General features: G+C 51.1%; 7 protein-coding genes across 7 annotated transcripts; 5 read left to right on the top strand and 2 right to left on the bottom strand.

The window, feature by feature from the left end:
* Window positions 1-1,688: 1,688 nt before the first annotated feature.
* Window positions 1,689-2,352, bottom strand: PG994_014212 (uncharacterized protein; the record flags this gene model as incomplete). Its single annotated transcript, XM_066865621.1, has 2 exons — window positions 1,689-2,140; window positions 2,256-2,352. 2 exons carry the CDS (start codon window positions 2,350-2,352, stop codon window positions 1,689-1,691), a joined length of 549 nt encoding a protein of 182 aa, XP_066708750.1.
* A 645-nt stretch (window positions 2,353-2,997) lies between these two features.
* Window positions 2,998-4,705, top strand: PG994_014211 (uncharacterized protein; the record flags this gene model as incomplete). The annotated part of the gene is made up of 2 exons (XM_066865620.1): window positions 2,998-3,933; window positions 3,998-4,705. The coding sequence occupies 2 exons, from the start codon at window positions 2,998-3,000 to the stop codon at window positions 4,703-4,705; spliced, it is 1,644 nt and encodes a 547-aa protein (XP_066708749.1).
* A 963-nt stretch (window positions 4,706-5,668) lies between these two features.
* PG994_014210 (uncharacterized protein) lies at window positions 5,669-10,143 on the bottom strand (the record flags this gene model as incomplete). Its single annotated transcript, XM_066865619.1, has 9 exons — window positions 5,669-5,979; window positions 6,030-6,205; window positions 6,261-6,730; window positions 6,780-7,531; window positions 7,592-7,848; window positions 7,890-8,547; window positions 8,598-8,853; window positions 8,955-9,899; window positions 10,015-10,143. 9 exons carry the CDS (start codon window positions 10,141-10,143, stop codon window positions 5,669-5,671), a joined length of 3,954 nt encoding a protein of 1,317 aa, XP_066708748.1.
* Window positions 10,144-12,450: 2,307 nt separating this feature from the next.
* Window positions 12,451-14,111, top strand: PG994_014209 (uncharacterized protein; the record flags this gene model as incomplete). The annotated part of the gene is given in 6 exon segments (XM_066865618.1): window positions 12,451-12,625; window positions 12,706-12,785; window positions 12,868-13,385; window positions 13,405-13,615; window positions 13,681-14,000; window positions 14,061-14,111. The coding sequence occupies 6 exon segments, from the start codon at window positions 12,585-12,587 to the stop codon at window positions 14,109-14,111; spliced, it is 1,221 nt and encodes a 406-aa protein (XP_066708747.1). The 5' UTR covers window positions 12,451-12,584.
* A 1,361-nt stretch (window positions 14,112-15,472) lies between these two features.
* Window positions 15,473-17,437, top strand: PG994_014208 (D-3-phosphoglycerate dehydrogenase 1; the record flags this gene model as incomplete). The annotated part of the gene is made up of 7 exons (XM_066865617.1): window positions 15,473-15,762; window positions 16,108-16,895; window positions 16,955-16,973; window positions 17,021-17,063; window positions 17,114-17,156; window positions 17,211-17,269; window positions 17,327-17,437. The coding sequence occupies 7 exons, from the start codon at window positions 15,473-15,475 to the stop codon at window positions 17,435-17,437; spliced, it is 1,353 nt and encodes a 450-aa protein (XP_066708746.1).
* A 3,315-nt stretch (window positions 17,438-20,752) lies between these two features.
* On the top strand, window positions 20,753-25,912 carry PG994_014207 (uncharacterized protein; the record flags this gene model as incomplete). The annotated part of the gene is made up of 10 exons (XM_066865616.1): window positions 20,753-20,887; window positions 20,973-21,105; window positions 21,153-21,399; window positions 21,458-21,584; window positions 21,628-22,482; window positions 22,530-24,359; window positions 24,434-25,279; window positions 25,367-25,440; window positions 25,496-25,710; window positions 25,773-25,912. The coding sequence occupies 10 exons, from the start codon at window positions 20,753-20,755 to the stop codon at window positions 25,910-25,912; spliced, it is 4,602 nt and encodes a 1,533-aa protein (XP_066708745.1).
* A 1,000-nt stretch (window positions 25,913-26,912) lies between these two features.
* Window positions 26,913-27,809, top strand: PG994_014206 (POS9-activating factor FAP7; the record flags this gene model as incomplete). The annotated part of the gene is made up of 3 exons (XM_066865615.1): window positions 26,913-27,098; window positions 27,319-27,464; window positions 27,605-27,809. 3 exons carry the CDS (start codon window positions 26,913-26,915, stop codon window positions 27,807-27,809), a joined length of 537 nt encoding a protein of 178 aa, XP_066708744.1.
* Between the last annotated feature and the right edge of the window lie 157 nt (window positions 27,810-27,966).

Genomic DNA, 27,966 nt, shown 5'->3' with positions numbered 1-27,966 from the left:
GAATCGCCCCCTTTGAAAATCTGACCCGCTTATAGCTGATGTTTGTACAGTTGTTCTTGCCTACAGGCAGGTTGCTCGTTTCTAGTGGAGCACCGCATGTGTACATGCAGTTCAACCATCCAAGGCCATCCTCCCGAAAGTCTGGAGTGCCTAGTTGGGTGGCAGAATGGGCAGAATTTTCTTCTCGAGTCGTTTCTAGTCGGGTGGCAACAATAAGGAACCGATGGCCGTATTGCGTATGTAGATACCTACCAGAGGCTGGCAGTCCGTTTAGGATAGGCAGGCAGGCAGGCTCAACTTTATCAACTTTAAGCACTCTTCCCCAGAGTTTCAGGACGAATTCCACTCTCCAGACGCGCTTCCGCAGAGACCTGAGTAATGCCTGGACTCGGATACCTTAGCTACAACTGACATTTGATATCCAACTGCCCGCCTGTCAATGTAAGTGAATGTCGGCCTCGATTCTCCGGCTATTTACAGTGCGATTAGGTGCGATCCATGCCCTCGTAGGTTGTGTACCTAGGCTTGACTTTTGGCCCTAAAATTGCAGCACTCAGGTGTCAGCCATCAATACTGGAGGTTGACACCCCGGTCTGTTTGCTGGGGGAACCGAATGCTAGTCTCAGCTCAGAGACCCTTGACTCCGTCATCTGTTGACGCACAGCGGGCCCTCTATCGCCACTTCGCCAGCTCACCTCAACCCTTTGAGGGGACTCGGCCACATCCTTTCGGACTCTTCCCCGGGCGGGCACACTTTCGATGGGAAGTGGGAAGTGAACTCTGAATTGCTCTAGAACCACTGCTCGAGTTCCAGGTATGTATGGCATCTGATAAAAACGATGCCCTGTATTTGAGACTACCTCTATCTACTGTACTTACCTACCTTCGTAAATCTGAACTTGCACCTGCTTGTCAGCCAAGGACTACGCGGCTCAGTAGGATCTCCCAACCTTACGCTTACTTCCAGCTGCGCTTCTTCACTACATGGAAGAAGGTGACGTTCTGCAATACCATTATTCACCGCCCTGTGAACCACAAACGAAAGTAAGTAGCCATCCGCATTACTACTATATCGCTTCAGAGACTGCTAGTGAAGCCAACAGGGGGCCATGAGGGTACACCGCTCGCTCTGGCCGGTTTGGACCCCCATGCGGCCATGCCACCAACGGATAAGAGCTGGGCCACCACCACCTTGCCGAGTCAGTTAAGTGTTGGTCTCTTAAGGAAACTGGGCCCCTCTAGATCAAACCCAAATATATGTATCTGAATAGTTAAGCAATGGGATTGATGAGGAACGTCTACTGAAAAAGACCAACTGCAGGCAACTTCACCCAGGTGCCAGGTATGCTTGAGCATGATTGTAGAACGCATGCTTAATGTGGCAATTTTCTCTAGCAAAACAATGACGGATTCTCCGTGCAGCACGTTGATGTATGTCACGCTACTACGCTGCTACTGCGGTATGGAATTCCCATATTCGGATGAGCTCAAGATAGAATACCGGGAAAATTGCACAAAGCATTATATGGTCTGGATTGTTCGGTAAACATCGTGGATTATCAGTCATGAGTGCTTTCGTATACGGGTATGAACCCGCCCTAGTACTTCTAGATAGTGTACACAGTCATATGGCCTTGGCCTCCCCTTGCGCTTTATCATTGCCCGGCATAACACCAAAAGGTCTCCTCTCAGGCACTCTTGACAATCTTGTCATCGTTGAACTCGATGTCCACTATGCCATTCTTCGTAATTGCCTTGACCGTCATTCCCTTGAAGTCGATCGGCATGCGTCTCTTCAGCTCGTCTGTGCACTTCTCTAGCAGCTTGATACCTTCTCCCAGGCTGATATCAGGATGGTGGTGCTTGTCGAGGATGGAGAGGCAGTAGTATTGAGCGTAGCCGTGGGCAGCATAGGGAACGGGGGCTAACGAAGCAAGGTAATCGAGCCAGAACAGCTTGGGCTTGTGGGTGATGGGGTCAACGCCTCCCAACAGAAGGTTGACGTTGTAGGGTTTTCGTGAGCGCAGACTCGATGCCAGCTCGCCTCGGACATAGTGTGCCAGCGCTGTTGGTGACAGCTCAGACTCGTTCCGCATCGAGTACAGCTGGGCATTCGCTTGAATGTATTCCGTGAATTGGACTGGAGATTATCCGGTCAGCAAGATGTAATAACAACCATCCAGAAACTCACGTTCCCAAACCATCGCCAGTGTGGGTACATGTCTGTCTGCATCCGCCGGGAACCATTCACGTACTTGTGTCTCCCGCTTCTCCTGAGAATGCTATCAACGTGGACTTGTTCAGCTGTCTCGTCTTGTCGTCGGCGGCCTTGATGATAGTAGGTCCTCGCATCGTAGCTTTAGAAGCTGCAATCAAGGTGAAGTCCTTGCCCGTAATTCCTAGGAGTACCTCCCTGTGAGATAGATGGCTGGTTAGCTTGCTGTTGCATTGCTGGAACTCAAGACAAGTTCGGGATGGAGAAAAGACCTACATGTTGGGCGGGTGTGCAGGGCTGTTACTGATTAGAAGGAGCCTGTAGTACGAGAAGCCTTGTGTTGGTGATGCTTTGCGGTTGGAAGCTCTCGGGTCTAGGACGTCAACTGGATAGGTAGGTCTTCTAGCTGTCGCAAGGCCGATGATGGATGCAATCACACACAGACGCGCAGTCAAGCTACAGCCTGGTTCCAGTTAGCCAAAGGAAGGCCGGCCCACACTTACCTTGCACCTGTGGTTGCTGCTGCTGGGGTAAACCTGAGCCTTCAATTCAGCCGCAATTGGGTTCCAGACAGGCACGGAGGGTCGGGACTTGAGCCACATAGGCGGGGCACCTGATAAGAAGATAACACGGATCTAGCCATACTAGTATACGCCCCACTTTAACTTTTTTTTGCGATATGGTCTACTGGGTTTGAAGGGCGAACTTTTTGGGAGGCAGCATCTCGGTCCTGCTGCGTACTGCTAGAGAATCAGGGACAACAGCCGCGACAATTCGCCAATATGTCCTCCTTCTTCACGATACCAGGCGCCCAGAAGAAGCGGAAGCGAGCTCCCACTACAGAAAATCCTAAAAAGAGACCCCATGGCTCCTCTGCCAAAGGCCACGGAAAGGTGACGAAACCTGCTGCACCCTCCAAGCGACCAGATCGGGACGACGAGTCGATATCCGGAAGTTCTGACAGCGAAGATGGAGGTTTCGACGAAACTCAAGACGTAGAAGAAGGTTCCGACTCGGAAAACGAAGGGGAGACTGCTGCCGAGAAGAGACTGAGGCTCGCATCTCGCTATCTTGAAAACGTCAAGGAGCAAGTCGAAGTGGGTTTCAACGCCGAAGACGTGGACCGAGAAATTCTCCTCGAACGTAGGCTGCGAGAAGATGTCGCCGAAGCCAAAGGCAAAGTCTACCGTACCATCGCCGGCGAACTGGCCCCCGAGAAGGCTTCCCACACCTTGTTCCGAGGCAACACTCTGGCTACGACCTCGGTTGCAACATGCGCCCCTTTCGCATACACAGTACACAAAGACCGAACTCTTGTCAAGTGGAGGCTACAAGACTTACCCGCCAATCAATATCCACAGACGACCAAGAAGAAGCCGAAGAAGCAGGCGCCCCCACGCAGGCAGCCTGACAAGGTGCTCTCACGACAAGGCGACAGGGCCAAAGCCGCAAAAAACAAAAACTATCAAGGACACACTGGCGAGATATTGTGTGTTGCTGCATCGGAAGACGGCCAGTATGTTGTAACGGGAGGTAGCGATCGTCGTTTGATCATACACGATGCAAAGACGCTCAAGCCGCTTAGAGTATTCACACACCACAGAGACGCCGTGACTGGGCTGGCATTCCGACGTGGAACAAATCAGCTTTATACCGCTTCCAAGGACAGAACAGTAAAAGTTTGGAGCTTAGACGATGGGCCCCCTTTTGCTTATGTTGTAAGTAATTCCCGTTTGGTCAGGCATTGCCCTTGAACCGGAATACTGATGCTTGAGTTCTTAGGAAACGTTATATGGACACGCAGATGAAGTCGTGGACATAGCGGCTTTAGCCCAAGAAAGGTGTGTTACCGTCGGCGCCCGCGACCGTACAGCGCGTTTGTGGAAGGTAGTAGAGGAGTCTCAGCTGGTTTTCCGCGGCGGCGGCAGCGAGAAAAAGACTAAAGGCGATCACATAAATCCCAAGTCGTTGGCCCTTGAGAATACCATGGATCGGGTTGCTATGTTGGACGACGAGCTGTTTGTCACAGGCTCTCAAAACGGCTCGATATCACTGTGGAGCATCAGCAAGAAGAAACCCTTATTCATACTGCCCAATGCCCACGGCTTCGAACCGCCTCTCAAACCTGAAGAGGCATCTGCGGAAAAGATACCCGATCTCAAACAAGTATCTCCCGAACAGCCCAGGTGGATCACCGCTCTTCGTACACTTCCCTATTCCGACGTCATTCTTTCCGGCAGCTGGGATGGTTGCGTTCGACTGTGGCGTTTAAGCGAGGACAAGAGGCACATCGAGCCCGTAGGAGTACTTGGACAGCCTTCTGGAGCCGAATATGAAGAAGGAGAAGTGAAGGTCAATGGCACTCATTCGGATGAGGGCGAGCCCTGGTTTGTAAAGGGTGTGGTGAACGACATCTCTCTGTCGAACGGGGCCACCGCGGCGAAGACGGGTTATGCGTGGTGGCGGCCGTGGGCAAAGAGCACCGCTTAGGTCGGTGGAAGACAGTGCAGGGCGGCAAGAATGGGGCCGTCGTGTTCGAGATTCCGAGGCGGGAAAAGGCTGTGCCTAACGGGGAACGACAGCTCCAACAAAGACGTCGACATGGAGGGTTAGATATGCTTCATACACGATAATAGTGGGAGCATAGCGAGTGTGTATGTGTAAAGTGGATGATACCTTATAGCTCACTCATATCAATGTTTATTGCATAGCCAGTGGACCGAGACTGGCTGGGCTCTTCGCTCAAAAGATTTAATCCGTTTTGTCTCTTGCTGCCCAGAACATGCATGCTCCTTCTCGTACCAAGTGCTGATGAGCAACACTTCGCCGCTTCACAACCCCAGATGTTCTTATTGATGTCCGGGCTAATGATTCGTTAACCGCAAAACCTAGGCATTGCTATGTATTTATCTCCCGCAAATGGCTATCCTGGCAGCGGCAGACATATTACCAACTTGGGAACCAGGAAAGAGGTTCCAAGTCACGTAAGGAGGATACAGGGTTTTCTTACTCTACCAGTACTACATATAGATATCCGGCCCTTAAGACAAGGGAGCGTATAATAAGCCGTAATGTCACAGACATGTGTATTACAGAAATTGTTGGGCATGCTGTCTGCTGTATTGATTCCTTCAGAACGAACTTTTTGAAGACTTGTTGTGTCAGCGGTCTTCGTCTATAAACCCCCTAATGCAACGCTCTTTCTACTACTCTCGGCATCGTATTCGATGCATACAATCTTCTTCTTCCTTCTCCTTTTCTCTCCCCAAGTGAAGCGACACGCAACTCCACATACATTGCAGAATCGAAACTTATCATCCCACGCTACCAGACTGCCTACTGAATGGCACAGTGACTTTGATCATATCTATACCAATACAACAGCACGCAACTTTCTAGAATATGAATTACAAAGATGCCGGCTTAACTTTTGGTGGAAGTAAAAGTAATCATTTACATCTGCATTCTCTCCGCAATCACTTTGTACTCCTTCCTCTGCTTGGGCTTCTGCGTGAGCGCTATCTTCGCCTTGCCCAACGCCCTCGCCAGGTGCGGGAAGATGTGGTTCTCCGAGACCCACGCGAGGACGAAGTAGATCAGGCCGAGGGCGATGAGCGTCGTCTTAAAGGAATAGCTCATCTGGGTCAGCTGCATCAGCCTTCGCAGCCAGTGCGCCGGCTCCAGGACCATGTACGTTATAAGCACGAGTGCGGCGGCTATTGTGGCTACAAAAGGCCCTGTGTAGCAAACGGTCAGGTTAGCAGCTGTGGCAAGGAAGCCCGGTAGGGGTGGGAGGGGAAATGAAGAGGCTTACAGTTTTTATGCATGGGCTGTCGGAAAGGGAATCCGGCGCTCATGACCACGCCGATGAAGGTGTACTCGAAGCAAGACACCAGGAAAAGAGCAGTGTTCTCCGAATCTTGATGTTGGACTTCTCGTGGTGGACACGAGGCGGGATGAACCAGGGTTGCTCTCTCACGAGCAAGAAGGCTGCCGCTTGGATGGAAATACAGATGAGAATTTGTCCCAGCAAAGGCGTCAATACTTTTCGAGACACCAAGTCTGCATTTGGTCTTTTCCGGTAAGGACGGGATATGGACCGGCCCAACCCATGAAGATCGCAATCGGTAAGATAAGTAAGACGTCGATGAATAAGAACTGGAAATCTCCAAGGTTCGACGCTGATGCATAAAGAAAGCTGACAGATGTGAACTGGATGGACGAGTAGAGGCTCATAAACTTGAAGCAGCTAAAACTGGTGACAAGAGCAGCCCTGCCCTCTCGTATCACATCAGGTACACATCGAATGTCAAAGACGCGAGATGTGAAAGGCGCCGCAACCGATGCCTCGGCTTCCGAGAGCGAGATGCCCACATCGGCAGCTTTCAAGGCACCACAATCGTTGGCGCCATCGCCACAGAAGCCGCAGCAATAGCCAATACTTTGTAGTTTCTCGACCAACTCGTGCTTCTCGTCGGGCGACATCCGGGCATAGATTTTGCCTCGAAGGAGCATCTAGAAGGAAGTTAGCAAGGCAATCATAGAGAGGATGAGTTTCACTCACTCTTTGAAGCACGTCCGCTGGTGCAAAGTCGACTATCCATCGGAACGCATCGCCGCTGATTGCCAATGAATAGTTCCTCAGATTCGTGATGTCGTACGGCAACGACACATCCTGCTCGGAGGAAACAGGCAGCGGCAACAGTGTACGATTGTCCAACTTGAGGTTACCATCATCGATGCTCTCCCATTGGATGTCGGCATTCGGGTCTTGGAAGTTTCCCTCCACACAGTGAGGAACGAAGCAGTGTGCAGCTCTGTCTACCAATCCACAGTTCCGCGAGACACTGATGGCTGTTAGAATGTTGTCTCCAGTGACCATGATCGAGCCAATGTTTGACTGCGTCAGCTCCTTGAGCACCGCTGCTGTGGTGGGTTTCAGCTTGTTCTCAAAGATGATGAACCCGACGAATTCCAGATCGCTCTCGACCTGCTCTCGCTTCATCTTCTGGGTTTTAACCCAAGACAATTTCTTCAGATGCTTCGTAGCACAAGCAATGACTCTGTAGCCTTTATGGGTGTAGTGCGAGAGGAGCTCCTCATAGTCCGTTGGAAAGGTATCTGCCCGACATATGTCTTTCATACACTCTGGGGCGCCCTTGACGTAGATGTCTACACTTTGTTGCCCAAATGCGCGAACCAGGACACTTGCTCTTCGTAGATGAGAGACAAACTCGAACGATTTCAAGACGCCGAGCTCGATAGGGGCATTTTGCCCTTGAACAGTACCATAGTCGTCTGTATCGTTGAGCGTGACTGGAGGTGGGCGTGCAACTGATGGAGACAAGCCCCCCTAATCCTCGTCTTCATGATCACCTCCACCATGATGACCTTCCTCAAAGGTCCACTTTGTGAACTCGAACATCTTGAGGTCTAAGGGGTCGCCAACGAGTTCGCCATCGACAGATCGGAGCGAATGACAAGTGGCCATGGTGAAGAGAGCTGCATGGTTTGTATCATATCTGTTCTCGTCGTTGACTCCAAAGTTCGCCGAGGCACGAGCGATTCCGCCTTCGATACCACATCTCCGAACGAGTTGGTCGATCTTGATACGAGCCTCACTCCAAGCACGTCTAAACCTTCTTCTGTAAGGGTGCCTGTCTTGTCGAAACACATGACATCGAGTTTTCCACCGACATTGACTCTCTGCGGGCTTATGCAGAAGATCTGTTTCTTTCGCAGACGGCTGAGGGCAAAGTTCGTGCCAATGGTGAGCGTTGCAGGAAGTGCTGGAGGAACCACAATAGTAATCAGGTCCAGCGCCCGTACGACAATGAGATGCCAAGCAACACCGAGGCGAAGAAAGTTGACAAATGATACGATGAATCCAAGGATCGCAATACACCCCATGACAGCTATGTACCGAAAAGAATCGCGGTAGAACTTGAAGCCAGATGGCTTCGGAAAGAGCATAGAACGAACCAATGAGCCCTTCGTAGTATTGAACCCGGTGCGCACGACCATCGCAAGCGCTACCGCTTGGTCGTCCCTCTCATCCTGAGGCCGGCGTACTCGAACAATTTTAGTTCCACAGAACAAGAAGTGACGGGCAACCTCGGACGAGATCGTCGAGGCTCCAAGCTTCATGTCATGTAGTGTCTCATCAGTAGCCGGTATCTTGGAGACAGGTATGGATTCTCCAGTGAGCATGCTCTCGTTAACAATGCAATCTCCGCTTAATAGCAAACTGTCACTGGGAAACTGTGACAAGCTAGGATCGCTGATTTCGTAAACATCGCCAGGCACCAAATCGGAAGAGGGAACGGTCGTCCCTTTTCTCCATTAGCTTACGACTATACGATGATCTCATGGTACAACTTACAGAATCCGCTTCTTATAACTCGAACATCACATTCGAAACGGGAAATGTCCCTCAACCTTTTCATTGTCTGTTCCGCGTTAGCTTTAGGTTCGAGGAGAGGGCCAGTCCCAGAGATACTAACGGAGCGGGTCTCAATGAGGGTGGTCACAATGCTACCAGCCGACATGAGGAAGATACAAATTGCGTAATAGTAATACTCGTCCAAAGACCACAGGATCAGGCTGGCGATTTGGAAAATGTAGAATGGGTGGAACACCTGGAACACAGTTAGTATACGTGGACAACGTAGAAGTAGAATATGTCCCGAGCAATACTCGGATGTCATATCCTCCCAGCTGGGCAGGAGTATATTCTTACCTCGTCCACCAGTAACTGGAAGATAGATTTCTGCTCGATATCAATGATATTAGCGCCGAATACATTCTCCCGTTCCTCTTTCTCGTCCGTGTCTAGCCCTGCGCGGACAGCCCGCACCCGCTTCCAGTTGGGATCTTCCCAACCGGCGGATACAACAAACTTATCCTTCAGGGGGTGGAAGAAGAATCGCACGTATCGATAGATCAAGACGCGGAGCTCAGGAAGAACGGGATCGGCGTCATCTTCGAGATACTGCGCAAACATTTTATCAGGGGCTCCAAAGACTGTCGACATGGACCGATCGTAAAGTCTTGCAGAGACTGGTAGGACTGACATCTCGCCCCACTGGTTTTCCAAGATAACCCATTCGCACTCCCTCAGCGGACATGACTTCCCTATCAGCTTCACCTGCCATCTCGGAAGCCAGCGCAGTAGCAAGTAAGCCAAGCCGAATGTTGCAAAGCAGAGGAGAATATACACGGCGAAACCCACACGGCTGGTGCGGAAACCAGCAATAACGATCGTCAGATCCTCATTCACCATATAGAGCTTCTGGCTGGCTCGTCCGTAATCGCGACCGCCTCCGCTCGCATCTGTACGTCCACTCTCCGTTCGAAGCAGCCTGGAGTGCACCGAGTTTCTGGAATAGGTAGAAGATCGTCTGCGCATTGCATAATGCTCGTGGTCAAGCGCGGTTTCCAGCAGTCCTTCGGAGCTCTCCTCTTCTTCTTCAGGCCCAAGACCGAAAGGTATATCATCGATATCGATAACGACCGAACCATCATCGTATACATGGGATGCTCTGTCGTCATCGTCAATCTCTACGGCGCCGTCTTCGTCCTCGTCGTAGTAGGCGAAACTCGTTGTCGAATCGGCACGACCTCGTCTATGCGCAAAGGCTGAAATGCTAGAAGGCAAGCTCTCAGCAATGGGCCCGGAGAACAGCTGGGAAGACGCGAATTAGCCACCATGAACATTTATAGTAATCCAGGACGCGTTCTATTCTACATGTAGAAGAGTCGAATTTGGGAATTGGATCTAATGCATCTGAAAGTCGTACCTCATCTTGCGCCATTTCGACATCCTCGAAGACACTTGAGCTGCTTTGGTTGGAGGGCAGCCGGTAAAAGGGCGCGCGCCCACCGGACCACTGCCCACCATTGGGTTCTCTGTCGCGTTCGTCGCTCATTTTCGTAAATGTCAGTTGCCCTCGAAGAAATCACAATGCATTTTGCGGGTGTTCCGCTGGTTGTGGGCGGATTAACCGATGATACTCAGTGACCAAGTGTGCCGACCATGTCAAACCCGAGGCGGCTGCGAAAAATGGCCTAACCTTCTCAACTCACAGACGCACTTGGCGATGACGATGCTGGTGGTACCTGCGTTATGGCTCAATCCAGCAGCAAATGGCCCGGCAATCAATGTACGGTTCGGCTCATACAGAATACCCCAGTCCAGGCCGTCGAAAATAAAATGTCAATAAGCTCCAGCCCCCACAGGGACGGGAGATAAGCACTTTGATATCCACGATAAGCAGAAACGGGTCATCTGTATCAACTTCACGTGGTGCATGGGTCCTCGCCCGTGTAAGTGAGGCATTGTGTGAATCAACTGACTCAACTGCTTTATCCTCCAGTCTCTGGCGAGGACATAATGGCATGTGCGTGGTCGCATAAAGATCCGATGTTGCAGTATGACACATGTGATATAAATAGAGACTTCTGGGGCCGGTTTTCCAGGACGGTAAGGTGGGATATCGAGATGCTACCTATGTTATACCTAAATCGTGGATTCTCCAAGTTCCATGAGGGAGTCAAGCGATCCCAAAGATCCAGATGTGGGAGGACCACGGGGAGTTTTGCACTGCCAACTGCGTCAGTAACAGAAGGTCACCGCTGTTCCGCACGCAAAACGAAGCATGTAGGTGGAGCTGTTATATCATATATGTGCATCTGAATCCCCCCATGTGTGGACATTCGCACATATCACTTGCGAACGGCCTAACGGGATGTCAACGCTTGGGCTGATTGGTCCCGAGAATTGCTGAGACATCCACGGATACTGCTTCTATCCGAGGTTGGTACATCCAAGAGATAATGCACTCTCGCTTTCACCGGTCAAACACTGGACATAAGCGATTCGGAGCAGGCTCCTACAGGACCGGGATGCCTACCTGGGTATAGTGTCGACGGCTACGCGTGCAATTTTTGGCTAACATATCATACTTAGGCAAGCGGCCACACTATCGGTGCCTCTAATGCTCAGTCGAGTTCATGAGTCAACGACTTTGTTTATTTTATATATCATCATGAGTGAGGAAAGTGCGAATTACTGAGATGCTCCAAGAAGACAGCGACATTTGATCCCAATATCAGAATATGCATTCCTTTCGATAATCACATCATGATAGCATATAGGTACTTAACATTACAAAACCATTATTCCACAACCGCAGTTAACGGCAGTCTAGACCGTCGCCTGACGACATGAGAGTACTCACATATTTCACATTGGCGGGTATTGATTGAATGTATGCGCGCGTGCGTATCATGTATGGGAGCAGCCTGCCGTCTGTAGCCGATCAACGTCTATTATTTTAAGGTTGACCTGATGACATAGTTAGGCTTTTAAGGCTTTGTACGTCGCACTCGAAAATAAAACATAGCACTGTCATGCTATCAACAGTAGGTGGTACGCTAGATGCCTTTTGAGCAGCGGGGTTGGTTCTTCAGATATGTGAAGTGAAGTATTCCCTAGAACTGTGGGTGGATAAGAATATTTCTTCTCCTTACTTACATCGTCGTACTTGCCCAAGTCTGGATGGTCAGAAAGAGAAATTTTGCGTTCGGCTACCCACTTCTTCACTGAGTAAGAGGGAATAAATAATAGCTGTAGGTACAAGATACGGATATTGAGAGACTGCAGCGCGGTGCAGTGCAGGAGGGATGACTTGGATTGAGTAGAAGGCACTTTGATTGATTGATTGAATGTTCCATTGTACATGTAGGTCCTGTCCTGTCCGTCCTGTCCGTCCTGTCCTCGCTGCTCGCTCGACTCCTACCACTAAAATCTGGAGTGGGCCATGCCTTCTTGTCTCCCCCACCTTCGCCCCAGTAGAATCTTTCATCAACCATTTGTCCCTCCTCAACCCATTCACCAACTTGGCCACTCATCGGGTCCCCAAAGTCCAACAACATCTCCCAGCAACAAGGGCTTGGTTAGGTCTAGCTCATCGCCCTACTTGTCTACATGCTGTGAACATTCTCAGTCCAGCCCAAGGCCATTCACCTTCACACTAAACTCCACCTGCTCTTGGGACTTTGTTCCGCCCTCCAACTTTTTTTTCCCTTCCCTTTCCCAACTCCCAGATTCGACTCCCTCATATTTGATCCCCATTATCGCCTTTGACCTGACAACTTGAATTTTCTGGGGTGTGTCTAAGACCTCGCATTGAACTCGTGCCTGTCTTGCCTTGTTGTTGATCTGCGACCCCCCCGGTCCGGTCTAAAAAATCAACGTCTACTTAGTTAGCGACTGCTGCATGGTCCTGCAGTTACCGCTACCCAACCCAAATCTTCCCCAACCAAAAATCCCATTTTCGGTCCACGACACTGCAAAATCACAATCACAATGGCCGAGCCCATCAAGAATCGCCGGGATGTGACTGCGCCGTGAGTGCCTCCTCGCCGCCTCTACTCCGCGAAAATAGCAATCGCATTTAAGTTGAAAACTGACCTTAATGGAATCTCAGGACCCCGCAGAACACCCCCGCCAACAATGCACCCATCTCTTCCCACGCTCAACAGCCCGGCGTGGCCAGCATCAAGGAGGGTAAGTCATCTTTTGTTGCTCCATGCAACAAACTTGCCTAGTACAGTAGGATGAGGTCGTTAACAACATGTGTGTTTTGCAGATGACCTCGCTGAGCGTGCAGCTGCCGCATCAATCTTCGCTCAGAACCCCGCTCTCGTCCAGATGATCCAGGGCCGCCTAGGTTCTCTGGTTGGCCGTTCGTCCGGCTATATCGAGTCGCTTCCTGCTCCTGTTCGCCGCCGAGTCGCTGGCTTGAAGGGCATCCAGAAGGAGCACTCCAAATTGGAGGCCGAGTTCCAAGAAGAGGTTCTCCAACTGGAGAAGAAGTACTTCGCCAAGTTCACTCCTCTCTACCAGAAGCGTGCCGATATTGTGAACGGTGGTACTGAGCCTTCTGAGGACGAGATCAGGGCTGGTGAGAAGGACGATGATGAGGAAGCCGAGGCCGATGCTGCCGATAAGCCCAAGGAGGAGGAGAAGCCCGCTGAGACCGCCGAGGCTGCCGAGGCTGCCGAGAACGTCTCTGGTATCCCCGAATTCTGGCTGTCTGCCATGAAGAACCAGATCTCGCTTGCTGAGATGATCACGGACCGTGACGAGGGTGCTCTCAAGCACCTGGTCGACATCCGCATGAAAGTACCTCGACAAGCCCGGTTTCCGCCTTATCTTCGAATTCGCCGAGAACAAGTTCTTCACGAACAAGACCATTACCAAGACCTACTTCTACCAGAATGAGAGTGGTTATGGTGGCGACTTCATTTACGATCACGCCGAGGGTGACAAGATCAACTGGAAGGAGGGTGAGGATCTGACTGTCCGGGTGGAGAGCAAGAAGCAGCGCAACAAGAGTAAGCCGCATCATCTCGGATCGTTCCCTATTTGTCGGTGATACTGAACCTAACAAATCCTCCAGACACCAAGCAAACCCGCATTGTCAAGAAGACGGTTCCTACCGAGTCTTTCTTCAACTTCTTCTCGCCTCCCAAGGCTCCCACCGAAGACGACGACTCCGCCGCCTCGGACATTGAGGAGCGCCTGGAGCTCGACTACCAGCTCGGCGAGGATATCAAGGAGAAGTTGATCCCTCGTGCCATCGACTGGTTCACCGGAGAGGCCTTGGCCTTTGAGGAACTGGACGATTTCGAGGAGAACGACTACGATGAGGAAGATGATGAGGATGATGACGATCTTAGTGATGACCGTGACGAGGATGAGGAGGAGTCTGAGGAAGATGTACGCTGTCCCACAATCCCAGCCCCTTTCGACTTTGGCCACAATGCTAACAAATAACAGGACGATGGCGCGAAGCCCAACAAGGAAGCCGCCGAGTGCAAGCAGAGCTAAACAGGTTGCCTTCAACCGACTCATTATTCCGGCGTTTCGTTGCCGATAAGACAGGCCAGATGGTACATTGTTTGTTGACCAAATTTGCTGTTGACATCTGCAACGAATTTCGGTCCTTGGGCCTTTTGGCCACCACCCTCAATAATGCACATGATGCAATAATCGATTTCATGACGCTGCAGTACCAACCCTCCCAAAAATAGACTGGCATTCCCTCATGTTATAGGGCTGTTTCGGAAATCTCATTATGCGTCCACTGGTAGTTTACAGGTTTTTCTTTGCCACTCTACGAGATTTGGCCAGATAGGCGAATGAGGCTGGCGAATCAAAGTGAAAGTAGGGTGACAGTATAACGCTAATAGAGGAATAACTTCTGATATAGGGTCTCGGTTATGAACATGGAAAGGCATCAGCTTAAGGTCCATCAGGGAAAAGCAGCTGGGGAAGATATGCCAATGAAGCCTTCGGTCACCTGTCTCATGAGAGAGCTGTACATGTATCTAGCGCAGGACCTTCTAATTGTTACTCACGTATCGAAAACAAGAGCCGCCATGATTTCGATTTGCCTGTCGGGGTGAGTAGTCGATGCCTTTATGCCATACGAGTCGACACCGTATTGATTTTGGGTAAGAAGTAAGCGTGGGCCATGCCGTGGTAAGACAATAACCGCCTATTTGAAATAAGTGCTTACGCAGGTCTCTACATTATAACCGAGACTCTAACTCTACATACTATATCGTTCGTTTTCGCTTTCGCACTTATCCTTACCCAGAAAGAGCTCTACTCATCCAGGTCAGTGTCGGGCGAAGAAGGCGACGTTGTCAGGATGAGATGGCTGTTTGGCGGCTTTAGGTTCATTGACTAGGTGAAAATATGAGTGATGATGCAATCCGAAAACCGGAGGCCAACATGGCAAAGCCCCAGGATTGCAGCGTCTCTGGATACTAGCGAACCACTAGAAAGTGCCGCCGCACCAATAAAGAGGGATGGCTCATGTAATATTCAGCGTCAAGTTGCGTGTCCAGGTCTGTTGGCTACCACCTGCAATTCCAGCAATTACTCCTGCAGTTAACCTGTTACCTAAGGTAACCACCCCTAACCAGCATCCTCTGACCAAAAACTTTTCCACTGCCAAGGTCCCGCTTAACTCATCACTCTCCAAAGGCCGGCCGGTGTTAGTCGAACGACACTCCCTTTTTTGCTTGATTCTGGATGAGTCAAATACTACCTCCCTACAGCTTACTTTCTTTATAAACCGGATTTCCCTCGCGATAGAAACCCCGAATTCACTTCCAGCTAATCTAAACCTGAATTCTGTTCCTTCTGTAAACTAAGACGCATAGCCTATTTTCTCGAGAACAATGTCGCAACCGCAGAATATCGCGATCCCCACGCGGGAGGATCGTCATAGTGTTTCGACTTCACCAAACGCAACTTTCCACACCCCGTCGCTTGGCGCTGGCAGCCTCGGCGCCATGCATGGTCATAAGAGCGCTCCTAAGCCGCTTAAGCCTTTCAACACACAGGACATCAAGATCCTCTTGTTGGAGAATGTGAACCAGAGCGGCCGTGATATCCTGACCGGCCAGGGCTACCAGGTTGAGGCCCTGAAGACCTCCCTGCCTGAGGACCAGCTCATCGAGAAGATCAAGTAAGTCAATTCACCCCCCGTCGCTGCCTCCATGGCTACCCCTTGGCTTTTCCTCGCTCTTTGATCCCGGGCTTGAAATGTTCAGCTCTGGGACAAGGCCTTCTACATGGGATGGCCCTCTTATCTCGCCTCGAGCCTGCGTACGAGTGCGTTAGAGTCGTTGCCCTTAATCTATGAATTGCACTTCCACTGGTTATCTGAAATGCTTTCAGGATCCGAAGGGGAGGCAAATAATCATGCTAGGTGCTGCGAGACAAAAGCCCCAGCTTTCACTAAGAGCTAGAAGATGATTTTATCTCATGATTATGTTGGTTCGGGGCAGTAATGCTAATCAGATATCTTCAGGGACGTTCACGTTATTGGTATTCGATCCAAGACAAAGCTGACAGCAAAGGTGCTTGAGCACGCCAAGAACCTCCTTGTTGTCGGCTGCTTTTGCATCGGCACTAACCAGGTGAACCTGGAATACGCAGCAGCTCAAGGTATTGCCGTTTTCAACTCCCCTTTTGCCAACTCCCGCAGTGTGGCCGAGCTAGTCATTGCGGAGATCATCACTCTGGCCCGGCAACTGGGTGACCGGTCATTGGAGATGCACCGTGGCACTTGGAACAAAGTCAGCAACAAGTGCTGGGAAATCCGTGGCAAGACCCTGGGTATCGTCGGTTATGGTCATATCGGCTCTCAGCTGTCGGTGTTGGCCGAGGCCATGGGCATGACTGTCATCTACTTCGACGTTCTGAGCTTGATGGGCCTAGGCACCGCCCGTCAAGTACCTACTCTGGACGACCTCTTGGCCGAGGCCGACTTTGTCACACTCCACGTGCCGGAACTGCCCGAGACAAAGAACATGATGTCGACGAAGCAGTTCGCCAACATGAAGGACGGTGCTTACATGATCAACGCCAGCCGCGGAACCGTTGTTGACATTCCCGCGCTCGTCAATGCCATGCGAAGCGGAAAGATTGCTGGTGCTGCGCTTGACGTCTACCCCAACGAGCCTGCTGCCAACGGTGACTACTTCAACAGCGAGCTCAACTCCTGGGGCGAGGATCTCCGCAGCTTGAACAACATCATCCTTACGCCTCATATTGGTGGCAGCACGGAAGAAGCCCAGAGGGCCATCGGTGTTGAAGGTAAGCAAAATCCACGACTATAAGGATAATTCGGTATGGACTAATGTGATGCAATGTAGTTGGTGATGCTTTGGTCCGGTACATCAACCAGGGTGTTACTATCGGCAGCGTCAACATGCCTGAAGTTACTCTCGTTCTCTGACGCTTGACGAGCCCAACCACGCTCGGGTATGTTTGCTGCAACTTGTTTCAACCATGATTTCACTAACCTCAAGTAGATCATCTACATTCACAAGAACATTCCCGGTGTTCTTCGCAAAGGTAAGACGCATGCCAAGTTGTTCAAGTAACAAAATGCTAATCTATGCCAACCAGTCAACGAGGTTCTTGGAAACCACAACGTCCCGAAGCAGACCAGTGATAGCAGAGGCGATGTGAGTAAACCAATACTGATAAGCAGAGTATTCTCTCTTTATGCTAATCCTCGATAGATTGCGTACCTGCTGGCGGACGTCAGCGACGTGAACACAGACGATATCAAGGATATTACAGAATCCCTGGAAGCCTTGGCATCACGCATCACGGTCCGCGTTCTCTATTAGACAACGAGGCATGGCAGTGACTGTCCTTAAAGCACACACATCTTCCGATCTACTTGGTCGGACCCCTCACTTCGGGATCAAGAACAAAATTCATATATGCCTAATGATTGGAAGAACAGATTTCATTTTGTTTTTCAATGAACAAAATTCATTTCGGGGCTCTACATAAAACGATGGACGTTGAGGTCCGTTTATACTCGCTACGGGGTGATACAGTAGAAGCCGAAGTTCAGATGAACTTGAGGCCCGCTGACCTGGGGCTTTGTAACATTCAACACATTCAGAAGGATACGGTGGTATCTACCAAGATGGCCATGGCTGGTGACCCGACTGGCGGACAGTGGGCAGGTTCAACAGAGAAAACGGAGCGAGTTTCACTGGGGAAAGTAAACAAATGCGTCGATAGATTGCAGCATCAAGATGCATATTCAAGCCAAGCTGGAGCCGTCGTGCTGCGTAAAGCTGCCAGCACCACCCCTGTATGGATCTTCGGAACTGCATTGCAGCACTAATAGGCCACCCCTACGAGGTTTCTCTAGAAGATTACCCTAATGATACTAGTCCGAGTGAATGCTTCACTGCTGGGGGTTGAGCATGTCTCCCAAAGCTGCCGAAAAGGCAATCTGCTGCTGTAACCTGGAGGGAGCTTAACTGGTAGATAGAGACCATGCGTATGGTTCTTATGCTTGCCTGTCCAGGATTCTATAGGGACCGGCCCCGAAAACCGTTGGTGACTAGCGACCCTGAAGATGGACGGCGAGCACGGTGCTGTTGGAATAAAGAGCCACTTTGAAACATGGGCCAAAGCGGGCAGTACGGGTACTCCAGCATGAATCGTGTCTTGTTGAAGACGCTCCACCCACACGCGCACACAAAGACATAATCTTGACAACGGTGGGAATAAACGCCTCCAACTATGTCGAGAATCAGCTCAGGCACCCGTCATTAATGCTAATATCTAGCTTATTGCTCCTACTGAGTGACGCATTGCGATGGAAAGTCCTATGGGTTTTGCAAGTTCATATGCAATACATGAAGTAGATATTGGAAAAAGAAGCTGCCACAGAGCAGTTCTCGATCTTGATCTTGGCACGCTGTTTGACATGCTTGTTCGCAATGACTGACCCCTTCCCACGTTAATGGTAGATTTGTCGGTGTGGCGTGCGTACCTGCTTTTAGGAGGTGGTGTGGCAGGCATTGGATCAATCAATGGGATGCATGCACTTTGTACCCTCTCCGGTACACAGGCTAATCCATCCCATCTTGCCCTGAAGACGGCTAAATACGACCCTGACAGCATCCTGGAGAGTTCGTCTGCTTTAGACCTGGGTGTGGCGACGGCGGCAGTAACACAACATCGGATAATGTGCCATCTCAAAACAGCAACATGACTATCCAAGCCACGGCGCTTCTTTCATGTGTTTAGGCGCTGCTGCTGAGAGCTCTACGGCTACATAGGTCATACATACATACCGCCTGTACGGAGTATTGAACCCTGGGTTTTTATGGCAAGCAACAAGCAACCAAAAAAAGATGGGTTCAAGTTTCTACCCCCGCCCGAGACTTAATTAGTGCTGGTTAGAAAAGGCCACCGTCTCTTTGTTGTGCCCCCCTCCCCAGCCACCAACCTGTCTCTCCCGCCTCGGAAACATGCCTGGCTTCCTTCGACCGCCGTGAAGACGACCAGGCGGTCTAGATATCGTCCTCGGCAAATAAACAAGGTCGCTCCTCCAGCAAGGTATACTACACACGGCATGCCCTTTTTCTCCAGATAACCGTCGTCTATGGCAATTCGACGATGTGGGTTGTTGTGGCCCAGGAAGGACGTCGCCAGTGATGCCGTGGGAGCCATAGCAGGAGTATTATTCACCTGCTAGCACCTCAGCTTCATGCGGGCACACGGTGTATCTGCGTACACATAGGTATAGGTATTGGCGGTGTTTGGTGTGTAGAGACTCCCTGTCCCGGTCAGTCCAACCGGCCGGCCGTCGTTCGTAGGTTACAGTGAGAGAGGTTGAAGCCATCATGATGTCCAGAGCCAGCATGTAATCGATCACTTTTCTTCAAATACATAAGCCATGCTGGAGTTTCCGATTTGATTCAGCGGCCAGCCCATAGGCGAAGCTAACAAATAACATGATAACGTACCAGCCTCATACTTAACAACAACACATATGCAGCATACCACCATACATACGGCCCAACGACAGCCCACATAATTGTAGACCTCCTATTCCAACCAGCCAGTTAGGTATTTCCAAGCTTTCGAGACGGGCTCAGCGACATATGCAGGTACTTAGACTTTTGCCGGTTCGTTGCCACACATCAATGATCGTTTTGGAGCTGGGGATGTATGCGGTGTTGCAGGCCGAGAGCTCTTATTACAGCACAGCACAGCTTAACCTTAGGTGCCTATTATTGTATCGTACATCCCTCCATGTCATGTACACACATGTAGGCTGGCTCGGAAAATGACAGCTAACAACTGCGCCAAAGCGGCACTAGAACCCAATGCAGTGGTACTGGGGGGTCGGTGGGCTTTTAGGGGAGGTCGAGTCAAGATGTTTGAAGCATACAGCACTGAAAAACTCCAACAGTAGCAGCTCTTGTCAGTGTACTGTATAGACAAGTACTCATAGTGTACAGAATCCGACCTAGCTTGAGCAAAGGCAATCCATCCACGGGCGGACCCTTTTTCTCTCCCAAGCAGCAAGCCCCTGTCAGGGATTAAGGATCCCTATCCCATCCCAAGTGATTGCTTGCTCCAGCTGCTCCTTATCCCCAATTTGTGGCATAGCGCTTCCTACCTGCAGTATCTACAATAACTCGCTGTGAACGCCCGCATCGACGCAAGTCTATCTCTCCAACTTTTTTTTCTCAAGAGGGTGAAAAGGAGACAGCAACGCGTATTTGTTGTCGAGGCCTCAACATCACCCACTATTCCCAAAGTCGAGAGCATCCCACAAGGACTCTCTCTACTCTCTCTCTCTCTCTCTCTCTCTCTCTCTCCCCCCCACCCCCACTGCCCTGCTCTCTCTTTGACAGCAGCCGTAGACGCAGCTTCGTTTCACCACAGTACATAGTTTGCGTGTTCTTTCTGGGTGTCTCCAACCCGAATCCCTAATCTCTACCCACGCGAATGTCTTCTACTCTGGCTGTTGCTGCTTAACGACTGGCAACGTCCCCTCGGCCTGCTTTCCTCTCTGAACTGACGCGACACGATTTCACGACGACCTTTCAATATTCCACCCACCGGCTTGCCGACCTTTTTCCGTACCTAATCCAGTCAAATAACCGACACAATTCGCCGGCCTAATGTCGTCTAATTTCGATGTCGGCACACGAGCCTGGCAACCCGATGCCACCGAGGGCTGGGTGGCATCCGAGGTGGCCAGCAAGCAAATTGATGGTGGCAAGGTGACATTGGTGTTCAAGCTTGAAAATGGCGAGGTGCGTACGAGTTCGCAGACACGACCACAGAACGGTCTTCCACGAGGAGACGAGAGAAGAGACTGACCCGCATGTGGCCCGGCAGGAGAAAAAAGTCGAGCTCTCGGTTGAGGGCTTAGAGAGCGGCAATGACCCGTTATTACCGCCATTAATGAATCCTACGATGCTTGAAGCCAGTGATGACCTGACGAACTTGTCCCATCTCAACGAACCTGCTGGTATGCTACCCCTCCGAGGCCGGGCATTCTCCAATATTCCGGCAGAGCGCCAGCTGGGGAACGCTGGCGTGGTGGTTCTCTCGCTGACTTTGGTTTCTCTCCAGTTCTGCAAGCAATTCGGCTCCGATATATACAGAAGGAGATTTATACATACAGTGGTATCGTCCTTATAGCAGCGAACCCCTTCGCAAGGGTAGATTCTCTCTATGTTCCGGGCATGGTGCAGGTCTACGCTGGCAAGCAGAGAGCGACCCAGGCGCCGCATCTGTTTGCCATTGCTGAGGAGGCTTTTGCGTGAATATACCCGCTCAATGCTCTTCTAAGCCCGTCCGGTCGACTGACAAAGTTACAGGGACATGTTACGAGACAAGAAGAACCAGACCATTGTCGTCTCCGGAAAATCCGGAGCCGGAAAGACGGTCAGCGCAAAGTACATTATGCGGTATTTCGCTACCAGGGAATCCCCAGACAACCCAGGGGTAAGGAAGAAGGGTGCCGATTCCATGAGTGAGACGGAGGAAGCAAATTCTGGCGACCAACCCTATTATGGAAGCCTTCGGTAACGCCAAAACGACACGAAACGACAACTCGTCCCGGTTCGGAAAGTACATTGAGATTATGTTCGATGAGAACACAAACATCATCGGAGCCAAGATCCGCGTATACCTGCTCGAGCGCTCAAGATTGGTCTTCCAGCCCCTGAAGGAAAGGAACTACCACATCTTCTACCAACTTCTTGCCGGTGCGAGCGATGCTGAGCGAAAGGAGTTCAGTTTGCTGCCTGTTGATCAGTACGACTACATGAACCAGGGCAATGCCCCTGTAATCGACGGTGTAGATGACAAGGCCGAGTTTGAGGACACCAAAAGGTCTCTAACTACCATTGGAGTCGACGCTGCGCAACAGCAGGGCATCTTCAAGCTCTTGGCCGGTCTGTTGCATCTCGGTAACGTGAAGATCACTGCTTCCCGCAATGACAGTGTCCTGGCACCGAATGAGCCTTCGCTGGAAAAAGCCTGTGGGCTTCTCGGAATTGATGCCACCAACTTCGCCAAATGGATTGTGAAGAAACAGCTCATTACTCGAGGAGAAAAGATCACGTCCAACCTCACCCAACAGCAAGCTATTGTGGTCCGAGACTCCGTCGCCAAGTACATCTACTCGAGTATGTTCGACTGGCTGGTTGAGATCATCAACTACAGTCTGGCTACGGAAGAAGTGATGAATAGAGTGGTCTCCTTCATTGGCGTGCTTGATATCTACGGTTTCGAACATTTCGCAAAGAACTCGTTCGAGCAGTTCTGTATCAACTATGCCAACGAAAAACTCCAGCAGGAGTTCAATGCTCACGTGTTCAAGCTTGAGCAGGAGGAGTACGTCAGGAACAGATCGACTGGACTTTCATCGACTTTGCGGACAACCAGCCTTGTATCGATCTGATCGAGAACAAGATGGGTATCCTGTCGCTCTTGGACGAAGAGTCCCGTCTTCCTATGGGTTCAGACGAACAGTTCGTGACCAAGCTGCACAACAACTTCGCCGGTAGCGGCGAGAAGCACAAGTTCTATAAGAAGCCTCGATTCGGAAAATCATCCTTCACTGTGTGCCACTACGCTGTGGATGTCACATATGAATCCGAAGGCTTTATCGAGAAGAACAGAGATACTGTGCCGGATGAACACATGGAAGTTCTGCGGGCCAGTACCAACAAGTTCTTGGGACTTGTCCTCCAAGCTGCTGCTTCGGTTCGCGAGAAGGACTTGGCAGCGTCGACGTCGGTTGCCAAGCCGGCTGCCGGTAGAAAGATCGGAGTTGCTGTTAACCGCAAGCCAACTCTTGGTGGTATTTTCCGGTCGTCGCTCATCGAGCTTATGAACACCATCAGCAATACCGATGTGCACTACATTCGTTGTATCAAGCCGAACGAGGGCAAGGAGGCCTGGAAATTTGAAGGCCCCATGGTCCTCAGTCAGTTGAGGGCTTGTGGTGTCCTCGAGACCGTCCGCATTAGTTGTGCTGGTTACCCAACTCGTTGGACCTACGAAGAGTTTGCCCTGCGTTACTACATGTTGGTCCCATCTACGCAATGGACTGCCGAGATCCGTGAGATGGCGAACTACATCTTGACCAAGGCCTTTGGTGAGAGCACCAAGGGACAGGACAAGTACCAATTGGGTCTGACCAAGATCTTCTTCCGTGCTGGTATGCTTGCGTTCATGGAGAACCTGCGAACTGAGCGCTTGAACTCTTGTGCCATCATGATTCAGAAGAACTTGAAGGCCAAGTACTACCGAACCAAATACCTCGAGGCGCGTAGCGCCATAATTCGTTTTCAGGCCTTCACCAGAGCCTACATCACACGCCGGAAAGCCCAAGAGCTCCGAACAGTCAAAGCTGCCACGTCAATCCAGCGAGTTTGGCGCGGGCAAAAGCAAAGGAAGAAGTACCTTCGCATCCGCAACAACGTCGTCCTCGCTCAAGCAGCGGCCAAGGGCTACCTTCGACGGAAAGAAATCATGGAAACCCGCGTAGGCAACGCGGTTCTCCTGATCCAGCGAGTCTGGCGACGAAGAATGCAGATGCGCGAGTGGAGGGACTACCGCCGAAAGGTGACCCTGATCCAGAGCAGGTGGCGCGGAAGGATGGCCAGAAAGGAGTACAAGCAGGTCCGCGAGGAGGCTCGCGACTTGAAGCAGATCTCCTACAAGCTGGAAAACAAGGTCGTCGAGCTGACGCAGTCTCTCGGAACCATGAAGAAGGAGAACAAGACGCTCATCAGCCAGGTCGAGAACTACGAGAACCAGATCAAGTCCTGGAAGAACCGTCATACCGCCCTGGAGACCCAAACCAAGGAGCTGCAAGCCGAAGCCAATCAGGCCGGTATTGCCGTCGCCAAGCTGCAAGCCATGGAGGAAGACATGAAGAAGCTGCAGGTAAACTACGACGAGTCCAACTCGAACGTCAAGAGAATGCAAGAGGAAGAGCGCGAGCTGAGGGAGTCTCTGAGGAACACCAACACGGAACTGGACCGGATACGCGAGGAGACGCAGGCTCACGAGAACGAGAAGCAAACGCTCCGACAGCAGCTCAACGATCTCCAAGACCAGCTCGAGCTGGCCAGGCGCGCTGGACCCATCAACGCAGAGCTCGTCAACGGCCACGCCCCTCCTCCCCCGCTAACGGCCTCATCAACTTGGTTTCGTCCAACTCCAAGAAGGCGACGAAGCGACGAAGCGTGGGCGAGGAGCCCCGGGGTATGGATCGGTTCAGTGCCGCCTTCAACCCGCGCCCCGTCTCCATGGCGGTCACTGGCGCTGGCCAGCGACAGTACCAGCCTACTGGTTTCGTCCCTGGTGTCGACAGCATCGAGATGGAACTGGAGAGCCTTCTCGCCGACGAGGATGGTCTGAACGAGGAGGTCACCATTGGCCTGATCCGCAACCTCAAGATCCCCTCTCCCAACAACAACCCTCCGCCTTCGGACAAGGAGGTTCTCTTCCCATCCTATCTCATTAACCTCGTTACTTCGGAGATGTGGAACAACGGCTTTGTCAAGGAGTCTGAGCGCTTCCTGGCCAATGTCATGCAGTCGATTCAGCAGGAAGTGATGCAGCACGACGGTGACGAGGCCATCAACCCTGGTGCCTTCTGGCTGTCCAACGTACACGAGATGCTGTCTTTCGTCTTCCTTGCCGAGGACTGGTACGAGGCTCAGAAGACGGACAACTATGAGTACGACCGCTTGCTCGAGATCGTCAAGCACGACCTGGAAAGCTTGGAGTTCAACATCTACCACACCTGGATGAAGGTGCTGAAGAAGAAGCTCAGCAAGATGATCATTCCTGCCATTATCGAGTCCCAGTCCCTGCCCGGCTTTGTCACGAATGAAAGTAATAGATTCCTCGGCAAGCTGCTGCAGACGAACTCGCAGCCGGCCTACAGCATGGACAACCTGCTCAGCCTGCTGAACAACGTCTACCGAGCCATGAAGGCCTACTACCTCGAGGATACCATCATCCTCCAGACCGTGACCGAGCTTCTGCGCCTGGTTGGTGTCACTGCCTTCAACGATCTCCTGATGCGCCGCAACTTCCTGTCGTGGAAGCGTGGTCTCCAGATCAACTACAACATCACCCGTATTGAGGAGTGGTGCAAGAGCCACGACATGCCCGAGGTACTCTTCAGCTCGAGCACTTGATGGTAAGTCTTACATATCACCAACAACTTATCAGCTTAGCAGCATACTAACAACATGTTACAGCAAGCGACCAAGCTTCTGCAGCTTAAAAAGGCTACGCTGAACGATATCGAGATTATCCAAGACATCTGCTGGATGTGAGTAAAACCATTTGGATTATTCCATCAACCCTGTTACTAATCCCATATGCAGGCTGTCACCCAACCAGATCCAGAAGCTCTTGAACCAGTACTTGGTTGCCGACTACGAGCAGCCTATCAACGGCGAGATCATGAAGGCGGTCGCCTCTCGTGTCACGGAGAAGAGCGATGTTCTCTTGCTGCAGGCTGTTGACATGGATGACTCTGGCCCATACGAGATCGCCGAGCCGCGTGTCATCACGGCACTAGAGACCTACACCCCCTCTTGTAAGTACCCTCGCCGAGAAGCACTGGTATGAATAAAGAGTTGACTAACATGAAAACACTAGGGCTCCAAACCCCGAGACTGAAGCGCCTGGCAGAGATTGTGTCTGCACAGGCCATTGCCCAGCAGGAGAAGCTGGATGAGGAGTACGATGGCGACGGTGCGCTGACTGAGGACGTCGAGGGTGAGGCCGTTGAAGCATAGGGGCCCGGCACTCGAATTCCACGTTTCTCAGTCCCGCCAGCTATCTCATTGCTGCTCCCACAGTGACTTTCTAGTCGTTCGTGGGTCCCTAAACTGTTGCATGCGTATATAAGTATTCATACAACTGGCTGCAATAGGTATGGGTTTTTGGGCAGGCATCCCAGTCCGTCTCTCGCAAGAGGCTGATGATGATGTGTTTACGCAAGCGATGAGACGTCATTGAATGGATATCACGGGAATTGAATTAGACCAGAGACTTGCTCGGATTACAACGGATGGCGTTATGTTGTCGCTTGATTACGCTCTCATGGATGGACAACATAGGTGCGGATTGGAAGAGAAAAGCAAAGACGAGATAGGGTCTATCAAAGTAAAGAAAGAGAAAGAAAGAGACGGAAGGAGGGACGGAGAAGAAGGAGAAGAAAGATATACATGTGTATTCATGAGGACATGTAACATGAGGGAGCGGCGGACGTAGACAGACGACTGTACATGAGATTATTGAGTATTGGAGATGATGAAAGCGAACATCTCCGGATATGATGGCATGAAATTGTGCTTTGTTTGGGACTGCATTTGTGATGTACGGAGTAAAGGGGCGAAAATGCTGCAGCGACTATGGCTTTTGGCTCTGGATCTGGATCTGGAGAGGATTGCGAGGTGCCACGTGACCCCACTTATTCGAGGAAAGTGTACGGAGTTTTTGACATCTTCAAAACTCTTCACTTACAGAGGAGCCTAGAACAAAACTTTAACGCCGATTTACAGTCAACCCACCATCTCTATACTCTTCGACCTTCTGGATTGATAGTTACTGTTACACTTACCACCAACTTGTGCTTGTGACCTTTTCCCCGACAAGCTCAACTTACGTTGCCCAGGGTATCTTGCGCAGGCTCTTCTCTCAAATCAAGTCACCCAATCCAAGTGGGGCACATCGTTTGATCGAGGAAAATAGGAAAGGAGAATAGATATCAGGAAACAAACCAGACAAAAAGCAATGGCTCGAACTCAGCCCAACATCATCGTCACGGGTACGCCCGGTGTCGGCAAGACGACGCATTGCGAAATGCTGGCCGAGCGCACGGGACTGCGCCACGTCTCGATCAACCAGATCGTCAAGGACAAGGAGTGCCACGAGGGCTGGGACGACGAGTTTGGGTGCTGGATCGTGGATGAGGATAAGGTAAGGATAGGGAGGTGGTTTCCTATGATCGACTGCTCTTCTATCTCTATCCAGCTGTTTTTGGCCTTGATGAGTCGCGGGAAGGGGGGAGATAGATGGTGTTTCTTGTCCTCCCTCCTTTCCTTCTCATTTATCAGCCGGGCTTGAGATGACGGGAAGAACACGCAGACAGGTTCGGTTCTGGTATATCAATAACTTGAGCTAACCAACTTTTTGACAGCTACTGGATGCCATGGAGGATGAGGCAAAGGTCGGTGGCAGCATCATAGATTGGCATGCGTGCGATCTGTTCCCCGAGAGCTGGATCGATCTCGTCGTGGTGTTGCGGGTGGATTCGACTACCCTCTATGACCGGCTAGCAGCGCGGTAAGTCGCTTTTTCTCACTTTCATTCCCCCCCCTTTCCTTCTTTCTCCTCCAACAAATGATAGGGAGAGAGAGTGGGAGGGGGCAAGGGAGGAGGACTAGTGTGTGTGCAGATTCCCTAACCTTTTCCTTTTAACTTAGGAAATACCCCGAGGCCAAGCTGCAGGAGAACCTGGACTCGGAGATCATGGAGGTCCTGCTCCAGGAGGCGCGCGACTCGTATGCCGAGCAGATGGTCGTGGAGCTCCAGAGCAACACGTCCGACGACATGGACAGCAACGTGGACAGAATCGAGCAGTGGATCATGCAGTGGAGAAAGGACAACGCCGAGGGTGCGAGTGCTTAAGATGGCGAGGAGTCGTATTATTTGCTCTCCTTCTAGGGCTTGCTCTCATTTTTAGATCTTATTGCATGAGGTTTACGGCGTTACGAAATGATCTGTGGGCATATTTGACAGATGGGGGGTTTACTTGATTTTTCCAAAAGAATTTGATCATGGATCT

This window comes from Apiospora phragmitis, assembly GCF_038363925.1.
Source record: "Apiospora phragmitis strain CBS 135458 chromosome Unknown utg000013l:1.0-2965645.0:1.0-2969333.0, whole genome shotgun sequence".
NCBI classification, from domain to species: Eukaryota; Fungi; Ascomycota; class Sordariomycetes; order Amphisphaeriales; family Apiosporaceae; genus Apiospora; species Apiospora phragmitis.
This window is presented reverse-complemented; position numbering and strand designations above follow the sequence as displayed.